We start from the raw sequence: 23,367 nt of genomic DNA, 5'->3' as shown, positions 1-23,367 counted from the left end.
ATGAATTGCAACTAGCTGTTGAGGGAGAAGCAGGTGCAACTCTGCCCTAAATCCAGATGCCGAGGTGTCTGACCTCCTGGACTCTGGTAGCCAATGGGACTCTTGGCTCTAGGGTGTCCCCTGCCCCACCTCCAAGGCTACCTACCATTGGAAAGGCAGTGGAGTGGGGAGGGAGGAAGGTATTGTTATGATGATAGCAGATTGCAGTTCAGAGAAGTGACTGCTGCTTACTTGTCATGAGAGAGTAGGGGTTTCTCAGAGGACTTGGGAAGGATGGAAGCACCCCCCACACACCCCCTCACTCCTATCCCTTCCATCTCCTACATCAGGCAGTCACCTGGAGAGATGAAAAACACAAGTGCTCAGAGATGAAATTCAGTTGATCTGCAGAGAAATTTTTTTCTTAAGCTCCCCTAAATGGTTGTATCATACAGCCAAGGCTGAGGAGGTCACCAAAGTAAATGCCTCTCCCTCCTGGGTGCAGTTGAACTGTTACCCTGGATCTCAGGAGGGCAAGAGGCCTTCTGCCCTCTTAGGTTACAAGATCATCATAATCCTGTGTGTTCCTGGCCCCTCCCCTCCCCTTACTCAGCCCACTATTCTCTTTTTATTTTACAGCTGGGAAAACAGGTCTTGAGCAATTAGGGAGCTCTCCCCATATGTCAGGTCACACCTGGCCCAGAAACCAGGGTTCTTGGCTCCCAATCTGGAGCCCTGCCCATAGGCCTCATGGATGACTGCCAAGGTCATGCTTTCTTTGTTCTAAAGGTTCTAAAGAAATGGCTTCTCCTCGCCAGGTGTACTGCCCTGTGCATCTTCTCGGACTCACCCTAAGCAATTAGAGGAAAGAATTTAGAACTTGGAGTCAGAGACCTGGATTTGAATCCCAGTTCTGCTGAGGGTGTTCTTGGACCCCATCCAAGCCTTAGTTATAATAATCCTTTATGGGGTAGGTGTTGGAATTGATCAGAGAACATTCTTTGGAACTTGAAGATGGTTTGCAAATGTTCCTTCTTGGAGCAGTTATTTCATCAGCCTCTTGACTTGACCCAGGGTTTTGCTCTCAGGGTGAGAGATCGTACTAGATCACACTTAGGAAAAGGTGAGGTTGGCTGCCTCCTTTCTCTCCCCAGCAGGGGTTTGGGCCTTGCAGGAAACCTCCAGCAACCTCCTCCCCCTTAGGCCTCAGACCAGCCTTCTGGTAATGGGTCCGGTGAGGGATAAAGACTGGAGTGACCTCTGCATGGTCGTTCGGCCCCTCCATTCTGCCTTCCTGGGGGCTAGGGGTTGGGGGCCTCACTCCTGCAGGTCTCCCAGGGTGTGCTGTCCTTGCCCCCCAGGCCTCCTGGGTGAGGGACCCCTCCCCGTGCCTATACCCTTCCCAGCTGCTTGGCCTGTGGAGTCCTCCAGGGCAGTGAGGATGCCCCAGAAGCCCAGCCAACAGGGAGATAGTGGGGGGGGCAGCTTGTGTGACACCCAAAGTTAGTGATTTTGCTTGGAGCTTGTTCTGTCTCCCATTGCAAAGGGGAGGGATGGAGACCTGGTTGGAGAGGTGGCTCACCAAGTCCCAGGGGTGCAGCAATGGCACCCCTGCCCCTCAGTTACCCGCTCCCTCCTTCCTCCTTTCTGGACCTGCTCGCCAGTTGGCATGGTTGCCAAGTGGCACATTCTCTCCCAATGACCTGTCCAAGAGATACTGGAGTCGTTTGTTCCTGGACAGACTTCCTTTGAGGGAGGGGGAGCGATGACCTGCAGAGGTCCCTCACCCCCAGGGGCTGAGTGTCGGGGACTGGGGGCAGGTCCTATCCTCAGGCCATCCTGCGGGTGAGGGGGGATCCCAGCTCCCCCAGGACTGTGGAACCCACATGGATGGAAAGGTTACGGGTGCTGCTGTACAGATTTCAGACATGGGGGGCGGTCACTGGGAGAGGGGTTATGTCCCAGGTGGGCTCTCCTTGCTCCATTCATCCAAGTCTCCCCCCCCCCCCCCGGTCTCTGCAGGAGCTGTCCAGTCGGAGGCAGCTCCTGAGGGAGCATGCGGCCCCCTTCTCTGCCTTCCTCACCGACAGCTTTGGCCGCCACCACAGCTACCTGCGGATCTCCCTCACCGAGAAGTGCAACCTCAGATGTGAGTGTCCTTCAGGCCCTCTCCGGGCTCCTGTTCCTCTGCGGATCTCTCCCCATGCCCAGGAATCCTTTCAGTACTCCCGATTTCTCTTTCTCACTTCCCCACCCTCTAGTCTTCCATGTTGGCCAGGTGGGTTTCAGGGCAAGGTAAGGGTCAATGCCGAGTTTATGATCCTGGAAGCAGAGTTCTACTTGGGATTAGATTTGAGAACGGAATTGCTTTTGTGTTTAGGATTGGGATTGGATCTGGGTCTCTCACTCTTCAGGGTTCTTTCTTCCTCCCTCCTATTGCCCTGCAGTGTCCAAAGTTCAGGACATGCCTGGGTGGCCACATTAGACACTGTACAATGCAAGGCCCACAGCAGGACCATGGCCAGCGCTGCCAGCTGGGGAGACACCCAGTCTCATGACAGGAGTCCACTGGGGCCAAGATGATAGAGTCCTTGTTTCGTAATCCCGGTGGACTGCTCTGGGGCTCTATCTGCTGCTGCAGGACTTCTAAAGTTTGTTGGCCCCTCCCCTCCCCTCCCTTCCCCTCCCCTCCCCTCCCTCCCTCCCTCCCTCCCTCCCTCCCTCCCTTCCTTCCTTCCTTCCTTCCTTCCTTCCTTCCTTCCTTCCTTCCTCTGTAGCTCACAATAACAAATGTGTTTACTTCATGGCCCAGTACATATGCGTGTGTATATAGTAAATGTTTAACCAAACAATACTTACTCCATGCAGCACTGATGCTCTGATATTCTTATCTATTCTATTCAGTCTTAAAAGACCAATTCTGGACTCTTCACTAATTTGGCTAAATGACCTCCTAATGGATCTTGTCCCAGTCCTTGATAAGATCGTACCACTGGAACTGATGCTGGGGGTGGTGCCCCTCACCCACCAGGGCTCACTTCATTTACCCCATCCTGCTACCTGACCCTGAAAATGTAGTACCTGAGTTTTCCAACCTATCAAACAGTGCAGACAATAACCTGAAAGAGATAGGCTGTTCATAAGAACACTCGTAGCTATAGAGAACAGTAGCTGTTACCAGGCCAGAGAGTACTGCCCAGCCTTTTTCACCCCGTGACACACACACAGAAGGGTAGCTCTTTGCCAAAACCAGATGAAATGAGAGGGTGAACAATGCCAGAAGGAATGGGCCCAGGGCCCTGGCCCTCCAGGCAGGCCATGCCCAGCACTGAGGACTCAGCATCTTGGCATCCCCCACCTCAAGCCAGGCTCTGCTCTCTGCCTGGCTTATCTTTAAGCCATACCCTCAGCTCCCCCACTGTGGGGAGAGAGTATTACCATTTTATAGATGAGAAGGGTGAAGCCCAGAGAGAATCTGGCATTGGGTCTGTACCACCTCAGATTTGACGAGGTCTCTCCTCACTGTCTGGGGTTCAGGAGAAAGCCCTGGCCTGGTAGGGGCTTTGGGACTTGGACATGTCACGGGCCTGAGTGCTGCCATCATCCTCCACCTCCCTTCTTTGCAGGCCAGTACTGCATGCCCGAGGAGGGCGTCCCACTGACCCCCAGGGCCGACCTGCTGACCACAGAGGAGATCCTGACACTTGCGCGGCTCTTCGTGAAAGAAGGCGTGGACAAGATCCGACTTACGGGCGGAGAGCCACTCATCCGGCCCGACGTGGTGGACATCGTGGGTGAGTTTGGCAAAAGCTATTGCTGCTTCACCCAGCTGGATTCGGACGTTAGTATTAGTACCGGGAGCTAACATTCATTTAGAGCTTTGTGCTCACTGGGTCCCACCACCCTCTGAGACAGGTACTGTTATTATTCCATTTTGTTAAGAAATGAGGCACAGAGAAGTTCAATAACTTGCCCAAGGTCACAATGCTAGTAAATGCCAGAGCTCTGAGGCTTGCTGTCACATTGAGACTTAAGGTGTCACCGGGCCTGGGCCCACATGCTCTGCCTCCCTGCCCCCCACCCAGGCACAGTGCCAGGCCTTGGACCTGCTGCTCCCTCCCTGGGAGCACAGGGTTTACTGCGTGCCTCATTCCGGTCTCTGCTCAGCTGTCATCACCTTGGGGAGGCCTCCTCGACTCTAAAGTACATCCCTTATACAGATGTCAAATTATGACCTGAAACATAATTTAAAAATAAAGTACATTTTCACACAGACACCACAGCCACTCTCTGTCCCAGGAGTTGTCTAACGAAAGCCCACAGGCTTAATCTGGGCCACCACCCGTTTTTGTGTGGCCTACAAGGAAGGAAGGTTTTTATGTTTCTGTTGATTGGGAAAAAAAATTAAAAAAACATTTTGTGACACGTGAGAATTATATCAAATCCTAAATTCACTGTCCATTAATTCACTGTGAGGTTTTATTGGAACATAGCCACGTCTCTCATTTACATATTTCCCGTGGCTGCCTTTGCGGAGTTGAGTGGTTGCAGCAGGGACCGTGTGGCTGGCAAAGCCATAAATATTTACTGTCTGGCTTTTTGCAGAAAAAGTGTAGTCACCCCTCCCCTACCCCCTTATCCTACCGTATTTTTCTTCACAGCATTTGTCTCCTTTTGATGTTATATTATTTGGTTGGTTGTGTTTTTTCTTTGTATCATCTGTCTCCTCCACTAACTGGCATTGAGAGCTGTCAGGGGGCTGTGCAGGGTTTGTCTCAGCTGTGCTCCCAGCACCTGGGAGCCTGCCCGACACACAGGTGGTGCTCACAGATTTGTCAGATGAATGGAGAAGTTCAAAGTATGGCCTCTGAAGCATAACATGCCCATGTGTGAGCCCCAGCTGTGCCTCTTACCAACAGCATGCCTTTGGGCAACTTTTAAAATCCATGATAAGCCTCAGGATGAAGATTGTACGTACCTTACACGGTTGGCCTGGGGAGAAAATGCTCAGCATGTTCAAGTGCTCTGGAAGGGGTGGCCTTGCACCGCTTCCAAGCCCCAGGGTCAGGCAGAGAGAGACCTTTGCTCATGTGATTGTAGATGATGAAATCAGAGGTTGCTGAGCCTCTGCCCCCTCACCACCAGCCCTACCCCAGCTGCTCTGGGTAGGATCTCCCAGCCCTCAGCTCTCTGCCTCGTTTGCTGGTTCAGTAAACGTTCTTGGAGTGTGTCCTCTTGTGTCTGGGCCTGTGCAGGGCACAGTGAGCCTCTGACACTGCTGTCTAGGACCCAGGGGCCCATGGGCAGAAGCTGCTGCTGGAGCCTGCCACTTGACAAGTGGCCCAGGTGCTGTAGGAGCCCTGGGGAAGGGCTCAGGAACCTTCTACAACCCTCTCCTTTCTCCTTCCCATGGCCAGCTCCCTCCGCCCCTCACTAGTCACTTGGCCTGGGATCCTCCCATTATTTCTGGGCTAGACAAGCTGTCCCAGGGGAGCTGACCCCCTGTTTCAGGTGGCTTCTCAGAGCTTCAGAGAGAGGCTGGGTTCCAGGAAGAGGCTGAACCTGCTGAACCTTCCTGGCCTCCAGCCCAGCCTCTTGTACAGGCCACTTCATCTGCCCTCTGGCACAGGTTCCACCTTAAATCCCTATGCCAGGGCCTGTGGGAAAGGAGGGGGTAGGCATCCCTTCTGGACAGAGAGGGGTGATTGAGCAGACTAGGGGATGCAGAGCTCCAGGGGAGCCGCAGACTCGCATGGTGGGAAGAGTGGGAGCCAGGAAACTCGGTTCCTTTGCTACCCTGGGCCTCAGTTTCCTCATGTATGTATTCTCCCTCAAGGGCTTTTCTGCTGGGATGGCCATCATCACCTGTCCTGGCTGATTGCATGGGGACAGGGGTTGATCAGCACAGAGATGCCCTGGCCACAGGGGGAGCATTTATTTCCTGCATTCTAGGGTGTGGGTTGATGGGGAAAGACTGCACCCCTCCCTCCCCCAGTGCTCCAAAGTGAACGGCAGCTATAAAGTCTTGAACTCCTATGGTGCTGTGCTTGCTAACAATTTGGCATCCCTCAGCCAACTCACTTGACCTTCCCCAGATTTTACTTCTTCAGAGCAAAATCACCCCGAAGGGCAGGCAGGTGAGGGGAGGGAAGAGCAGTCAGCTGGGATGTTCACCATTGCTTGTTCCCACCCTCCCAGGCTTGAGTTTCCAGAGACCCCACCCTGGGGCCAGAGTGAAAGCCTTCAGGTTTCTCTGAGGCTGCTGTCCTGATCACTTAGGGTCCCTGCCTGAAATGCTGTCAACCGTGGGCCTAGGGCTGCAGGCTCCCCACGAAAATGGCTTAGCTCTGGCTCTGTCTGCTGCCGTCTGTGATCCTCCCTGCCAAGCCCCAGACTCCCCGGCACTCCTCCGGCCCGGCTCATGTGAGAGCAAGTTCCTCTGCCCCTTTTCCGCTGAGATGGGTTTAAAGAGCCCTGTCCAATAGAGCTTTCCCAGATGGTGGAACTGTACTAGATCTGTGACTTCTGATACAGTAGCCAGCAGCCACGATAACCCTGAGCTCCTGACATGTGACTAGTGTGACTGAGGAACTGACTTTGTAACTTTATTACATTTTAATTAACTACACGTGGCTAATGACTGCTTTGTTGGATGGTGAAGGCTTGGGATTTTCCAAAAGAAATAAGAAAATGGGAAATAAATACAAAAGAACTGTGATCGTTTTGGAGGAGTTCGCAGAGGGCATGTTTGGAATCCTAACGTCAGGAATGACTTGTTGCTGTCAGATGAGCTTTGCTTAGCTTGAGTCCCTGGGTCCCGCAGCCTTTTCCTTTCTTATTTTTCTTCTGCCCTACTTCCCTCTTTCCCTCCCTCCATCTCTCCTTCCTTCTCTTGCATTATGTTGAGGAAATGAAGATATCGGAGCATCTAGAGCTCACAACGCAACAGGGAAACACTGAGGCTTTCTGAAAAAGGGTGATGTTGTTTGTTTTGTTTCATGTTTGATGGACTCTGGTTGCATAGAATTGGATTAAATCTTGCTCTTTAGTTCATGAGATAGTCTCATCATTGGTCCATGCGTGGCCTGTTTTACTTTATTCATGCTAATTTATTCATGCGTTTTAATAATGTTATGAGTTCCGAAGGAAACCCACTACATCGCCAGTTTAGTTTTGGGGACAGAATGAGAACACTGGCAATCACTGACCCACCCACGTGGACGTCCCTATTCCTCCCCGCTCCCAGGGAGACACTCCGCAGCTTCGTGTTCATCGTTGCTTTTTAAAAATGAGACATAGCCCGGCCGGGCGTGGCTCAGCGGTTGAGCGTCGACCTAGGATCCAGGTGATCAATAAAGATATACTTTGAAAAATATATATTTTAAAAATGAGACATAGTGCTTTGAACTCTGTAGGTAGTCATTCAGAGCTTGCCTTTTTTTTTTTTTTTTAATATATATCTTTATTGATTTCAGAGAGAGGAAAGGAGAGGGAGAGAGAGAGAGAGAGAAACATCAATGATGAGAGAGTCATTGATCGAGCCCGCAACCCGGGCATGTGCCCTGACCGGGAATCGAACCCCGATCGCCTGGATCCTAGGTCAACGCTCAACCGCTGAGCCACGCCCAGCAGAGCCAGAGCTTGCTTTTCTGACGCAACTGAAATTCACATGTCACCCCGAGTTTGCAGTTCATTCCTCTTCTCTGCGATGTTCCTTTACATTTCATGCTGTCGTGAGCATTTGGGTGGTTTCCAGTTTTATGATGCTTATAAACATTGCTGCTTTAGGCATTTTTATCCTCATGCATGTATCTGGTTGTATAGTTTCTCTCAGAGTGGAATAGCTGGGTTAGGGAGTATGTGAATGTTTAACTGTGGAAAACAATTTGCCATTACCTTATAAAGTGGACGTGTTAATTTACACTGTTACCAGCAGTACATAAGAAACCCTTTCACACCGCATCTTCCATCTTTCCCGGCACTCAGCATTATTATCATTCTGGATTTCTGCCAGTTGAACAGGTGTAAAATGTTATTTTATGTGGCCTTAACTTGTATGTCCCTGTTTAAGAGTGAGGTCAAGCATCTCTCCACATGTTTATTAGCTACATATATTTCTCTTGTGTAACACTAGATCATGGCATTTGCCCATCTTTCTGTTTGGTTATTTGTCCTTTCATATTGGCTTGGTGAAAGTTTTTTATGTTGCAAACGCCTTCTCCCATTTCGAAAACGCGTGGCACATTTTGTGTAACAGTTATTTTAAGCAATAGCAGTTCTTAAATTTATCAGTTGTGTCTTTTACTATTACTGTTTCTTGTATCTTGTTAATGAAACTCTTTTACCTAAGGTCAGAAAAACTACCTAGTTTTCCACTAAAACGTTTAACATTTTGCATTTAAGTCCTTAGTTCCTATGTGGATGATTTTGGGGAATCTAATTTCATTTCTTTCCCATATGATAGTCATTTTCTCTGGTTCCATTTTCTTGAGAAGTCGCCACTTCCTCTATAAATCGGCCATGTGGGCATTGCTCTGATTTGGGTTCTAGTCTGTTCTTTCAGTTAGTTTTTCCATCCCTATGCCAGTATTATTCAGACTTAATCACTGTAGCTTCCTAATAGGTCGATTCATTACCTAGGAGGGCGAGCCCTTTCATTTTTAGCAGTGTTTTCACTATACTAAGCTTTGTCCCTGTGAGTTTTAGAATCAGTTTACCAAATCCCATGGGAAATTCTGTTGGGATTATTTTTCTTTTCTTTTTTAATGGTTTTAAAATACACATAACATAAAATTTACCATCTTAACCATTTTTGAGCATAGAGTTCAGTAATATTAAATATGTGTACATTGTTGTACAGCCATAACCACCATCCACAGTCCTAACTCTTTTCATCTTGTAAGTCTGAACCTCTGTATCTATTAAACAATCACTCCCAATTCTCCCGCCCACCCCCGGCCCTGGCAATTGCCATTATACTTTCTGTCTTTATGATTTTTTGGCTACTCTCAGAACCTCATATAAGTGAATCATACAGTATTTATCTTTTGTGACTGGCTCTTTTCACTTAGCCTAATGTTCCCCAAGTTCATCCATGTTATAGCATATTGCAGAATTTTCTTTTTAAGGCTGAATAATATTCCATTGTATGAATATATCACATTTTGATAATTCATTCATTGGTCAACCTGTGTTGCTTCCATGTTTCGCTATTATGAATAATGCTGCTATGAACATAGGTGTAGAAATGTTGGCAGTGGGAATGACACCAGGTGTTAGACTGGTGGGGTCAGTCCAGACCTGGATTCAGCAACCTCAGTACTTGAGTTCTGGCTTGGAAAGAGTTCAGAGCCAAGACTCAAACTATAAGAGAACATTTATTTAGAAAAATCAAAGAGGTAGAGGAGGTGAGTGGTAGAAGAAATGGGCTTAGGAAACAAGTTACAGAAGCAAAAGAAGGGCCCTTGGAGCCTAGAAGTGAGGAAGGTAAAGGTGACACACCTAGGGGGATGGGGAGGGGGAGGAGGGAGAGCTATCAGCATACTCCTGGGAAGGAGAGCACGCTGGGCCCTGCGTCCTAAGGGTTTTAAGGAGATTTTAGGGTAGGTCCCAGGGGGGAAGATCTCAATAGAATATTCAGCAGATTTCCAGGTGTGTCCTTTCAGGTTCTGGGTCTCCACTGATTGATTGGTAGGCACCAGGGCAGGGAGTCATCATTCAATGCAGCTGGTCCTGAGGTCAGCCCTGGTGTTGCTTGTCTGGTTTTGCTGCTTTTCTGGGCCTGGAGCTGAAATACAACAGGCTCAGATGTTATCTCTAGAACCAAAAGGTCAGGGGGTCTAAACCATATCATCAGCCATATGCTAGGGGAGGAAATGTCACCCTGGGCTTTCTGCCCTGGGTGACCTTCTGTACCTGTCCTTGCTCTGCTCATGTCTGTTTAACTGCCTACCACAGAAATATCTCTTTGAGATCCTTCTTTCAAAGAGACAGTGGAAGTGGAATTGCTGGGTCATGTGGTAGTCCTGTTTTTTAATAGTTTGAGAAAGCTCCGTACTGTTTCCGCAATGGCTGTACATTTTGCATTCCTACCAACAGTGACAAGGGTTCCAATTTCTCCACATTCTTGCCAACACTTTTTTATTTTTATTTTTTTATATTTTTATTGATTTCAGAGAGAGGAAGGGAGAGGGAGAGAGAAATAGAAACATCAACCTGGGCATGTGCCCTGACTGTGGATGCTCAACCTCTGAGCCATGCTGGCCAGGCTGTTGTGTGAAGCTTTTGTCCTGTAATTTCTTCCAAGAGTTTTATTGTGTTAGTACTTACATATAGGTCCTTGCTCCACTTTGAGTTAATTTTTGTATATGGTGTTAGGTAAGGGCCCAACTTCATTCTTGTGCATGTGGATATCCAGTTTTCCCAGCCCCATTTGTTGAAAAAAAACTGCCCTTTTGCCCATTGAATGATCTTGGTCTTGGCAGCCTCCTTAAATTTCATTTGACTCTATATGAGAGGGTTTATTTCTGGGATCTCTATTCTATTCCATTGGTCTATATGTTGGTCTTTATGCCAGTACCACATTGTTTTGATTATTGTAGCTTTGTAATGGGTTTTGAAATCAGGAAGTGTGAGTCCTCCAGTTTTGCTCTTTTTCAAGATTGTTTTGGCTTTTCAGGGCCTCTTGAAATTCCATATGAATTTTAGAATGGGTTTTTTTAGTGCTACAAAAAAAGTTCATTGGGAATTTGATAGGGATTGCATTGATTCTGTTGATTGCATTGGGTAATGTTGACACTTAATAGTAAGTCTTACAACCCATGAACATGGGATGGGTTTACATTTATCTATGTCTTCTTTAATTTTTTTCAGCAATGTTTTATAGTGTCATTGTTAAAGTCTTTCACTTTGGTTAACCTAAGCATTTTTATTATTTTTGATACTTTTACAAATGGATTGCAGAATGTTCATTGTGTACTTGTTGAGTGTTTTTTGTTTCCTCATGTTCCAAATTGCTGATTTGATTCTCAGCGTCCTCTACTCTACTGTTGATTCCATGTAAATTATCCTACATTTCAGTTCCTGTAGCCTTCATTTCAAATTGGTACTTTATTATGTTATCGATTTTCTCAGTTATTTCCCTAACAGTCTGCTTAAACATCCTTATAACCATTATTCTGAAGTCTGTATCTGTTAGCTTGCTTGGATCTATTTCATTTAGTTCCTCTTCTAGAGATTTCTTCTGTTCTTTCCTTTGTGACATGTTTCTTTGCCTCCACATTTTGGCTGCTTCCAGGTGTTTGTTTCTGTGTATTAGATATAGCTGCTGTGTCTCCTGGAATTTGTAGAGTGGCTTTGTGTAGTAGGTGTCCTGTAGGGCCCAGTGGCTCAGCCTCCACAGCCACCTGAGCTGGGCCTTCCAGGCACTCCCCTGTGTGGGCTGTGTGCACTGTCCTGTTGTAGTTGAGCCTTGGTTGCTGATGGCGTCCCTGGGAGGAACTGACCCCCAGGCCAATCAGCTGTGAGGACCAGCTGCAGCTACAGACAGAGAGCTGCTGTGCTGGAGACACCCCTATGGAGCAGGATTTACTTAAGTGGGGCTTTGGTGTTCATCAACTGCGCCCCTTGAGTGTCACTCGTGGATGTGGTAGGGTTGTAATCCACCGTGGTTGAGTCTGACCACCAGGTGCACTGTCTCTGGGGCCCCTGGGAGGTGCAAAGTCAGCCTGTGCCAGTGCCTTGCCCAGGGCCACCCAGCATGAGCTACACAGCAAACCGTAGTTGGCTGCTACTTGTGCTGGGCTTGGCGTTGTCCAGGAGAGGCCAAGCTGTGAGCCAGTGCAGGCTGCCGCTAGTGCTAGGCCTGGGGCCACTTATCAAGCTGTATGGGGCCCGCTGCTGCTTGTTTGAGAGATTTTAGGAAAGTCCTAAGCATGAGGCTCCAGAGGCCACTTGCATAGAAAAGCCCCTGGAAGTGGCCTGGATGAGCTGCAGGTGGGGAGGGGCGGGGCCTCCGGGAATCACGGGGCGGGGCCAAAGGTGAGAGTCAGGTGCTGGCGACTCAAATATGGCGCCTGCCTGCCGGCTGTGCGGGGAGGACTCGCCAAAGGAGCCATGGCCTCCGCCAGCCCCTCTGCCTGGGAGGAAGCCGCCCTCCGCCTCTCGCCCTGACTTCAGGCAGGTTAGTTCCCCCCTGAGTGTCCCAGGTCCTTTCAGGCCGCTGCCCGGCGCTGGGCTCGGAGGGAGCGGGTCCGAGTGAGTCCGTGCCAGGCCCTTAAGAGGAGCTGCTGGGGCTCCGCAGCCTCCGCCACCCTCAGCCGCAGTCCCCGCTGGTTTCACAGCCTGGAGTTGTGGGGACGTCTCTTCCCGGCCTAGAGCCCTGGGCTGGGGGCCTGCTGTGGGGCTGGGACCCCTCATTCCTCCGGGAAACCTCCGCCGCCAAGAGTCCCTCCCGGGTTTCACCCGCGTCACCGGGTGTGGGCCAGAGGCCGCGTCTCTGGATTCAGCCCCGCCCCGCCCGCGTCTCCGCCCCTCCTACCAGTCTCGGTGCTTCCTCAGCTCCCTGGCTGTGGGGCTTCTGTTCAGCCGGATCTCAGGAGGCTCTGAGTGAGGGTGGTTCTGTATTTTAGTTGTGATTTTGATGCGGTCGGTTGCCGGAGGCGGCGGGCGCAGCTGTTACCTACGCCGCCACCTTGTTTCTCCTGTATAGCTTTTCTGATATTAAACCTGTAACACACTCAACCTAGTCCTGGTATACTATGTTTTTAATCTACTATTAGGTTCAATGTGTTAAAATTTTGTTTACATTATTGAATTCATATCCATGAATTCAAACTTAATTTGAAACTTAATTTTGATATTAAGTTTCAAAGAAAGTTGGGTGAATTTATTAGTCTGTTTAGGTTGCTATAACAAAATACCACAGATTGGGCAGCTTATAAACAACAGACATTTATTTTTCAAAATCCTGGAGGCTGGAAGTCCAATATCAAGATGCCAGCATGATTAGGTGAGGGCTCCCTCTGGGTGGAAGACTTCTGATTGTATCCTCACATGGCAGAAGGAGCTAGGGAGCTCTGTGGGATCTCTTTTATAAGAGCACTGATCCCTCTACCCTCATGACCTAGTCATCTTCCAAAGGCCTCACCTTCTAACACCATCATGTTGGACATTAGGATTCAACATGTGAATTTGGGGACACACACATTTAGACTACAGCAGGTAGCATTCCCTCTTATTCTTTTACCTGCAAGAATTTGTGTTAAATTGTGGTACTCACTTTTTGAAAGTTTGATCTCACCTGTAAAATTGTCTCTGCCAGTATATTCTTCTCAGGGAGATTTTAGACTGTGCTGCAATTTCTTGAATAGTTATTGCACTATTCAAGTACTCTACTGCTTTTGGAGCCAGTTTTGGTAGATGTGTGTGTGTGTGTGTGTGTGTGTGTGTGTGCGCCTGCGCAATAAATCAGTATATTTTATTTACTTTTTTATTTGTTTTTTTAAAAATATGTCTTTATTGATTTCAGAGAGGAAGGGAGAAGGAGAGAGGGAGAGATAGAAGCATCAACGATAAGAGAGTTATTGATCAGCTGCCTCCTGCACACCCCCTCCTGGGGATCGAGCTTGCACCCCACGCATGTGCCCTGACTGGGAATTGAATTGTGATCTCCTGGATCATAGGTTGATGTTCAACTGGAGATTTAAGTATGAGTACTCCAAGAAAATATTACACAAATTGGAAGCATCTTGGATTTTTTAAAGTATATTTCAATCCATAAATGTGTATGCATGCTTTATGCAAATGGTTATATTTCAGGAATGAGAGTCTAAACAAAATGCATGACCAGCACCAGCATTTAAGTTTCTGATTTTAATATAAGTCTGACACAGCATTAGTAACTGTGATGCACTGAAACATCTAATGGTACAATTGAATCCTGACTTGTTAAATATTATACCCTACAACCCCAGAATAGTTAAGCTGGTCATAAAGTGAGCATTGTGTAAGTAAGTATATAAGCATAATCAGTTATGGACAGCCTCTTGTAGAAATCGCTGTTTTGCAATACACAGTCTGTCTCAAAGATTAATGCTTACAGGTAGACATTCAATTATACCAATAAAACATCATGTCCTGAAAATATGGGCACACTTTAAGACAATTCTGTTCACCATTAATAGTGCCACAGTATGACTGAGTAATAATAAGAACCTACTTTAAAAGCAAAAAAATTTAATCAGTATAGTGCATGATTGATTCATCGTAGTTCCCAGGAAACAGACCAGCCCCTCGATGGCAGACTCCTTCCTAACAGCCGCCATCACTCTTCTTTATTACATAAATGATTGCGCCCTCCACGAACGATAGCTCACCACCCTTGTCTTTCCTGTAATCGCATATTGCCGCAACTTTCTCGGTATCATTCTAGGAGGTCCAAGTAGGATCCCTGTCAGCATGTGGATCATTATGCTAAACTACTGCTCTTCGTCTGCATGGTCCTCTGGAGGCGGCGTTGGCAGAGGTGGGGAGCTATTAAACATGGGGATGTCATCTGGTGGAGGTGGTGGTGGTGGCGCTGGACTCTCTGCTACTGGTCCAGTGGTGGGTGGCAAGGATGGATCACGGCAATGGGAATGCCAGTACTGCTTGCACTGTCCTCGATTCCTCTTCCCCCAACACTCCTACTGTGTGCCCTCGGTCTCCGGTTTAAAGAAGCTGCCCTGCCTGGCTACACTCACTTCCAGGCCTAGCAGGACCTGTCGTGTGGTCACTAGGAACTGTTGGGGGTTAACCGGTTCCAGGGTTTTGTGAGGAGTAATGCGTCTCTGCTTCCCCCAGCCTGACGTGGGAGGTCTCGTTCTGGACGGTGCATCAGTTCTCGCAGGCTGATTATTTCCATGCTTGACACCGAGGCCCACGCCGTCCAGAACTGTATAGTTGATAGGTTTCCCAATATACCTTGCAGGGCACGTCATATTTGTAGGTACTATTATTTTGTGAATTCTTGATTTATTATTATTTGTTGTCAGAATACCAAAGTATCTCTCTCCGAGCTCCTTTCTCTTTATGAATGTCCGCCGTCTGTGAGAGATGATTGATGGAAGGCTCCACTCTCAGGTGCCCAGAGGCTTGGATGCCCAGCAGCCAGCGCACATTGTTGGCCGATGCATTTATTTGATAAGCAGCACTCGCTAGGGGTTGGGTTGTGTGGGATTTGGTCTCTTCTAATGCTTTTCTCTTGTCTGTAGCCTGTATGTCATTGTTTCAACAGAAGTCCGCCACCTGGATCGGGTTCTGGGAACTCTCTGTCAGCTCCCTCTTGCCCGATGGGATCCCCTCTTCTAGTAGCATCTGCAGCTCTGCCATGTGTCCAGCTCCCCCCCCCCCCCCCAATCGCTTCCTCTTGTGTTAAAGAGACAGGCAGCAAGGTCCATGGAGGCTCCAAGCACCTCACAGCCCACGAGATACAAAGCGCCTACTAGATTTTTTTAGACATTTGTTATTTCTTATTTCAAATTAATTGGTGTAAAATTATTGGTAATATTTTCTCATCTTTTTAGTCTCAGTTTTACTTGCAATTTTGTCTTTTAAAAATTCTTAATGTGGTTTATACGTGTCTTATCTCTTTTTTTCTTCTTTTTCTTGATAAGTCTTACCGAGGTTTGTCTGTTGAGCTAGTCTTCAGCAAACCAAGTTTGGATTTGTTGAACCTCTTACGGCATATATATATTCTATTTTATTATTTCTGCTTCTATCCTGGCGTAGCCTATTGCTTTTATAACATTTAGTTCTAAATAATTGTTTCTTTTACTCTGCTTCGTTCTTTCATTCATGAAATATTTAGAGGTAGTGTTTTTTTAATTTGTTTTGTTTTGAACCCTCACTCAAGGATATGTTTTTATTTATTTTAAAGAAAGAGGAAGGGAGAGGGAGAAACACTGATGTGAGAGAGACAAACATCGATGTGAGAGAGAAACATTGATCGGTTGCCTCCTGTGCGCACCTCAAACAACCAGGGATCGAACCTGCAACCTGGGTGTGTGCCCTGACCAAGAATCGAACCCGTGAACTTTCAGTGTATAGGACAGTGCTCCAACCAACTGAGCCACAGTGGTCAAGGCTAGAAGGAGTGTTTTTAATTTACAAGTGCATGAGGATTTTTAATTTATACTTTTATTATTAAATTATAATTTAAGTATATGGTAGAGAATATGTCTATATGATAATTATTTAGAGTTTATTGAGACTTTTGATCTAGTACATTGGCAGTTTTTGTAACTGTTTGTTCTGTGTGTGCTTGAGGAGATTGGTTAATCTTTAATTATTGGGTGGAGACATTTATATTTGTTCGATTGGATCCAACTGGTTAAGTTTATTCAAACCTCTGGTTATCTCTGTCTTTGCTGGCTTTCTATCTGAGTGGCCTGCCAATAATAAATAGTGTGTAGATTTGTTCATTTCTCTTAGGGGTCCTATTGCTTTTTATTTTATATATCGTTGATGTGATTTTATTAGACTTATATGTGATTAGAATTATTGTCTTCTTCATAAATTGACTCTTTTATCACTGTGTAGTGGGTTTCTCTCCATAATGATACTTTGGGCCTTAAGGTCTATGTATATTATTTTACTAAAGTTACATCAGATTGCTTTTAGCTGTAGTAATAAGACTTGAATCTGTTTTCATTGTTTTACTTTGTAAACGGCTTGTGTGTCCTTGTTTTTTAGATATGTCTCTTATAACAGCACATAGCTGCTGTTGTTTTTAATCAAATTTGATGATCCCTGACTCTTAACTGGTAACTCATCGGTTATTCCGATTACCTTTATGTAATTTTTGAAATAGTTAGACTTGTTTCTACAATCTTTTATCATATGTTTTCTATGTGTGTTTTTCCCTCCTCTTTGGATTTTAAATAAATGATTCCTCCTTCTCCCTAACAAGACAAGAACACAGTTGTAGGCCCTTGATTTTGCCAAGCCCCCACCCCCACTTATTGTTGATATTTTCTAGGATTTCCTTGTGGGTTATATTATATAGTATATTTATATTATGAATAGTCTTCCCCTGTGTCTCTCATAAGCACACACTCTGTATTTTAAGATAACAGCAAGCTTTACCAGGGTATTTGATCACCCGTAATTGTAGTAGCATCTTCTGAATTTTTCACCTTGTTTCCTCTAACAGTTTTTCAATGTGGGTCTAATGGTGAATCTAATTTTGTTAGTAAATCTGATTAAATCTGGCAGCCAGGTAGTTTTAATAGTGTTTTAAAGTAGTAGTTTTATAATGTTACTTGAACACATATAAAATTTCAGGTTCAATGCTCATTCCTTCATTATGTTAAGAATGTCCCTGCATTGTCTCCTTAAACCAATATGCTATTGGGAAAAGTCTGATGTCATTCTGCTCCTTGCTCTTGGCGGGTGATTTACTCTTTTTCTCTGGAAGTTATTACAATATTTTCTTTGTACCAGATTTTCTTAAATTTTATTATATATCTAAAATAGGCTTTTCCTCATCTGTTCTGTTGACATTCTGTGAAATTGTTCTTTTAATATTAAGCCATTTGCTTTAAATTTGGGGAATATTTTCTCCATTATTTCTTCAGATATTTCCATCTCTCCAGTTTAATTTTTTTCCTGGGACCTGTGTTATCTGGATATTGCCCCTTCTGCTTACAGCCTCCACAGTTCTTAAATTATATTTTGATTTCTTAATCTCTTTCTTTTTTTTCCTGGAAGAGCTCTTTAATCTCACCAATTTCTCCAATGTCCATACTACTATTCATCTTAGTTCTTGTGTTATTTTACAATTATGTTTTCACTTAGTATTTTGCCTTGTTTTTTTTTAAAATGAAAAGTTTTGTTTTATATTGTAAATATCCTTTATCTCTTTTACTGTATTATGTTTATTTTACATACTTGATTTAGCGGTTTTAATCATTTTTTTCCCCTCTTGGTATATATTTTAGTTTTGGGGGGCGGGCACTAGTTGTACTTCTCAAGGGGGTCCTTAGTTTAGCCCATAAGTTTGTTCTCCGAGAATATTAGCTGTTCTGAATGTCACCAGAAACATTTAATATACACCCCGATTTTCAAGAAAGATGCCAAGGAGTGCAGTAACTATAGGACCATTGCTCTGCTTCCCCACACAAGTAAAGTGATGCTCAAGGTGATGTGACAGAGGCCTCTACCTCACATGCAGCAGGAGATGGCTGATGTTCCAACTGGAGGCAGAAGAGGAAGAGCCACTTGAGATCTAACTGCGAGCATTTGTTGGATACGGGAGAGCTCCAGAGAATTTCCGGAGCAGGTGAGCCCGTGCTTTCCAGGCTACAGTAAAGCCTTCGACTTGGTGGATCCTGAAAGCTCCAGGTTGCTCTGAAAGGCCCGGGCGCCCCCCAGCACTCGGTTGTCCTGAAGGGCAGCCTGTGTGGTGGACAGGGAGCCCCGGTCAGGACAATATCGAGACAGCGCGGCTTCCCACAGGCACAGCTGCCAGACAGCGGTGCATTTACCTCCCTATTTGTTTAATCTGTACACAGAACATACACAAAAAAGCAGATTGGACTCAGGGGAAGAAGTAAAAATCGGTGGGAAAAATATCAATAACTTAAGACATGCCGACGAGAGCCTTTTCCCGGCAGCAAGTAGCCGTGATTCGAAAGGACTGCTGATGAAAGTGAAAGAAGAAAGTGCCAGAGCAGGACTGCATTTGAACATGAAGACAGAGACCGTGGCTACGGAAGAAGCACAGCTTCAGCCTAGACAGAGGAGACTGAAACTGTGAAAGGCTCGGCCTGCCTTGGTTCGGTCATCAGTTCAAATGGAGGCTGCAGCCACAGAAGCAAGAGAAGGCCGAGGCTCAGACGGGCAGTGGAAGAATTAGGGAAGGTCTTCAAGGGCAAAGACGCGTCATAGAGACCAAGGCCAAGGCCACCCACACGCTCGATTCCCAGTTACTATGTACAGGTGTGAAAGCGGGGCAGTGAAGAAGGCTGGTGGGGGGGAAGGACTCATGTGAAATATGGTGGTGGGGAGCTTAACAGATACCCCGGGCCCCCAGAAAGACAGACAAGCGGGTCCCAGAGCACATTAAGCCTGAAACGTCACCAGAGGCGAAAGCGATAAAACTGAAGCTGTGCTGCTTCGGGTACCTTATGAGAAGGGTTCCTTGGAAAAGACAGTAATGTTGGAAAAAATAGAAGGCAACAGGGAAAGAGAAAGACCAACTAGGAGATGGACTGACTCCGTAGAAGAAATCATAGGCCTGAGTCTGCAGGAGCTGAGCAGGACTGTTGAGGGCAGGGCATGATGGGTGTCACTCATTCACCGGGTCATCAGGGGTCAGATGGGCTCAGTGGCACATAGCACGCATAGCACTGCTTAATGGATAAAGGACTGAGAACAGATTTTAGTCTTAGATATGCGTAGGCAGCCCAAGATCCCAGAACATCTCAGCTATTCACTCATGTTGGTCTCCCCACCAAACGACCAGCCTTGTCATGTAAGACTGCACAGGTTGTGCGCGGCACAGCTCCAGGAGACAGTGCTCATTTAGCTTAGGGCGAGAACGGCATCTCCTGGACTTATGTAATGTGGCAGTCCTGTAGGTCTTCACCTTCACACCCTCAGGGAGAAGCAGCTTTGGAAGGAGTCCCTGGGCTTTGGGAGTGTGGAGGAATGAATGCAGGGCGTTGTCAGGTCCCCGCCTGTTGTCTTCGACCCCTCCTCCAGCAGGACTTGGGCAGCCCCCCTGAGTTTACCACTAGTGGATTCCTGAGCTAGTTTTCTGGCGTCTGCACTCCTGATTTCTTCAGTAAGGGAACAAGCAGTGATTGTTCTGAGGCATCAGTGGGCGAGGGCAAGTAGAATTAAACTGCCTTGCTCACCTTTAATGCTTATATTCCATTCCCTGCCAGGCACCTTCAACCCAGGCTACAAACCACGTCCCCATACCAGTTCAGAAGGCCTGTCCATCTTCCTATGAGTTCTCAAGATTTTCTTTTATTAAGGTCCTGGATTCTTTGTTTCCCCAGAACCCCTCTCTGGAGGAAACCAACTATTGCTGATTTTCCATGTTAGCAGATCCGCAGATAAAGCTCTTAATTTTTCTTTCTCTTAAAACAATTTCTCTTTTTAAAATTTTATTTCATTATTACAAAAGTAATACATGTTTATTTTAGGTAGGCAAAAACCATATATAACTACTGCCCAATTGTAACCACTGTCCACATTTTGGTGTGTGTGTTTTTTCCGCGTTTAGTTTTTAACTACTGTTTTGTTTGTGTGTTTTTTTAACTTTTCCCCCCCCCAATTACAGTTGACATTCAGTATTGTTTTATGTTTCAAGTGTACAGCGTAGTGGTTAGATAATTATATAATTTACCAAATGATCCCCCCGGTAATTCTAGTACCCATCTGACACCATACATAGTTATTACAATATTATTGGCTATATTCCCTGTGCTGTACTTTACATCTCTGTGAGAATATTTTCTAACTACCAATTTGTACTTCTTAATCCCTTCACCTTTTTCACCCAGCGACTCGACCCCCTCCCGTCTACAACCGTCAGTCTGTTCTCGGTATCTATGAGTCTGCTTCTGTCTTGTTTGTGTATTTATTGTGTTCTTTAGATTCCACATAAAAGTGAAATCTGATTAACTACTGTTTTTAACCTGCTCTCTGAACTTAATATAGCATGTGTATCTCCTGACATCCTAACATGTTATTTCACAGTCATTTTTGCTTGCATAAGATTCCATCATCTAAACAAAGCATAATTTAGCCAGTGTTCTATTGTTGGGTATCAGAGTGATTTCCCACTGCCTTTTATTATGTATCTCTGTCTAATAAATGTCGTTGTAGATAAATACTGTTCACATCCATGATTATTTCCTTAGATAAATTCTTAGAATTGGAACTTCAGGTCAAAGGCTTTATAAAGTACCATACTTATTAACTCCTCTCCAGAAAGGCTGTAAAATATTAGTCTTATGCCACGAGCGTGTGCACTTCCGCACAGCCCTACCTAAACTGGTGGTTAAATTCGTGATCTGCTGCTGCCTTTTTCTCGGTCTTTTTCCCTGTTTTCACCTGGGCACTTCACTCCTGGTTTCCACTCTCATGCAGAGATAAGCTGTTTCTTCACCAAGATTCATGCCTTCAAATTGTTTGAAATAAATTTTATCTCTAGGCAAGTAAATGTCAAAATCACCTATAATACTACTACTGATCAAAGATAACCCCTGTGGACATTTTGATGCAGTATCTTTTCTCTAGATTTTATTGGGTTTAAATGTGAGTGGGTGGTTTTGTTTGTTTTTTGTTTGTTTCCATTCCTGTTCTTTTGCATACAGTCTGGGAAGATTCCTGGGCTCCGTATTCCAGCTTGCTCATTTGCTCTTCATATGTATCCATTCTGCTTTCTCATTAAGTGTTTTTTCTTTCTATAACTATATATTTTATAACTATAACTACATATATACACAGATATATTTTCATAACTATATATATTTTGTAACTTTCCATGAAGAATATGTCTTTCTATAACTATATATATATTATTTTCAGAGTTCTAATTATTTCTTTTTCCCATTTCAGAATGTAATATTTAACCCCTGGAGGACATTTTCTCTGATTTTTTTGGATTGAGAGATAATTGACATGTACCATTGTATTAGTTGCAGGTGTACAATATAATGAATCAAGATTTGTACATATTGCAAAATGATCACAAAGATAAGTGTAGTTAACATACATCACCACACAGTTATATTTTCTTTTCTTGTGATGAGAACTTTTTTAAAAAATTTTATCTTTATTGTTGAAAGTATTATAGATATCCCCTCCACCCCGCTCCCACCCCCTCCCAAGGCCTTCCTCACACTATTGTCTGTCCATGAAAATTTATTCTTTTAGCAACTTTTAAATATACAATATAATGTTATTAACTGTAGTCACCATGCTGTGCATTACATCCTCAGGACTTTATTTTATAACTGGACATTTACATCCTTTGATCTCCTTTACCCATTTCATTCACCCCCTACCACCCACCTCTGGCAGTCACCAGTCTATTTTCTGTATCTGTGAGTTTGGGTTTTGTTTGTTTGCTAATTTGTTTAGATTCCACATATAGGTGAGATCATATCATATTTCTCTTTCTCTGTCTGATTTATTTCACTTAGCATAATGCCTTCAATGTTCATCTATGTCACAAATGGCAAGATTTTCTTCTTTTTATGGCTGAATAATATTCCAGTGTGTGTGTGCCTGTGTATGTATGGCATTTCCTTTATCCATTCATTCACTGATGGACATTTAGGTGACTTCCATGTCTTGACTTATTTAAAATAATGCTGTAATGAACAACATTTGATGTAGTCCTGCTTTTTGCTTTTGTTGCCTTTGCTTTTGGTGTCAGATCCAAAAATCATCACCAAGACCAAGTTCAAGAAGTTTACCACCTATACTTTCCTTCTAGGAGTTTTATCTTTTTATATCAAATCTTTATTCCATTTTGAGTTAATTTTTTTGTATGGTGTGTAATATAGTGATCCAGTTTTATTCATTTGCATATGTGGGTTTGCAGTTTTCCCAACACCTTTTATTGAAGAGATTGTCCTTTCCCTATTGTGTACCCTTGACTCCTTGGCCTTAAATTACAGTGGAACCCCTGTTCTCAAACTTCATTCATTCCAAAAGGCTGTTTCAAAACTGAATCATTTTTTTTCCCATTAGAAATAATGTAAATTGAATTAATCCATTCCAGATCCCCAAATGATTCCTTGTTTTAACCTTTCCTATATATATAGTACATACCTAATGTAGCATTTAATCTACAAATAAACACTTTAAAAAAAAAAAGGACATGAAATATAAATGAAAACATAATAGAAAGGAAATGAAAAATGTAATAAGCAGCAATAAAAGCAAAAACACAAGAATATTCACAGCAAAATTTCCTGAGATGTTAACATCGTGAGGTTTAGTGGTAAACTGACTCATACTTGCGCACATTCTCTCCTTCATTGCCTGAGAGACGCATGCCTGATCATATAGTTATCAGCGTGAAAGTGCTGTGGGGTTGAAATGTGAATTGTTTGAGATGGGAGATGTTCAAGAACTGAGGTTTGACTGTGCTTGGACCTATATGTGTGGGCTTATTTCTGGACTCTTGATTCTGTTCCATTGATCTATGTGTCTGTTTTTATGTCAGCACCATACTGTTTTGATTACTATGTCTTTGTAACATAATTTGAAATCAGCAAGCATGATGCCTCCAGCTTTGTTGTTGTTTCTCAAGATTGCTTTGGCTATGTGGGGTCTTTTGTGGTTTCATATAAATTTTAGAATTGTTTGTTCTATTTCTGTGAA

The 23,367-nt window shown here is 44.9% G+C and overlaps 1 protein-coding gene and 1 pseudogene across 2 annotated transcripts in view; one reads left to right on the top strand and one right to left on the bottom strand.

The window, feature by feature from the left end:
* The window catches only part of MOCS1 (molybdenum cofactor synthesis 1), a 39,914-nt gene that overhangs the window by 4,609 nt on the left and 11,938 nt on the right, over nt 1-23,367 (top strand). For both annotated transcript variants that reach the window (XM_087817376.1, XM_087817377.1), the window contains exons 2-3: nt 2,002-2,128; nt 3,606-3,773. In XM_087817376.1, the coding sequence (XP_087673502.1) occupies nt 2,002-2,128; nt 3,606-3,773 (295 nt within the window). The remainder of the gene's footprint in view (nt 1-2,001; nt 2,129-3,605; nt 3,774-23,367) is intronic.
* On the bottom strand, nt 14,081-15,348 carry LOC107545607 (abl interactor 1 pseudogene; annotated as a pseudogene).

This window comes from Miniopterus natalensis, chromosome 5 (genome assembly GCF_054644295.1).
Source record: "Miniopterus natalensis isolate mMinNat1 chromosome 5, mMinNat1.hap1, whole genome shotgun sequence".
In the NCBI taxonomy this organism is placed as follows: domain Eukaryota; kingdom Metazoa; phylum Chordata; class Mammalia; order Chiroptera; family Miniopteridae; genus Miniopterus; species Miniopterus natalensis.
This window is presented reverse-complemented; position numbering and strand designations above follow the sequence as displayed.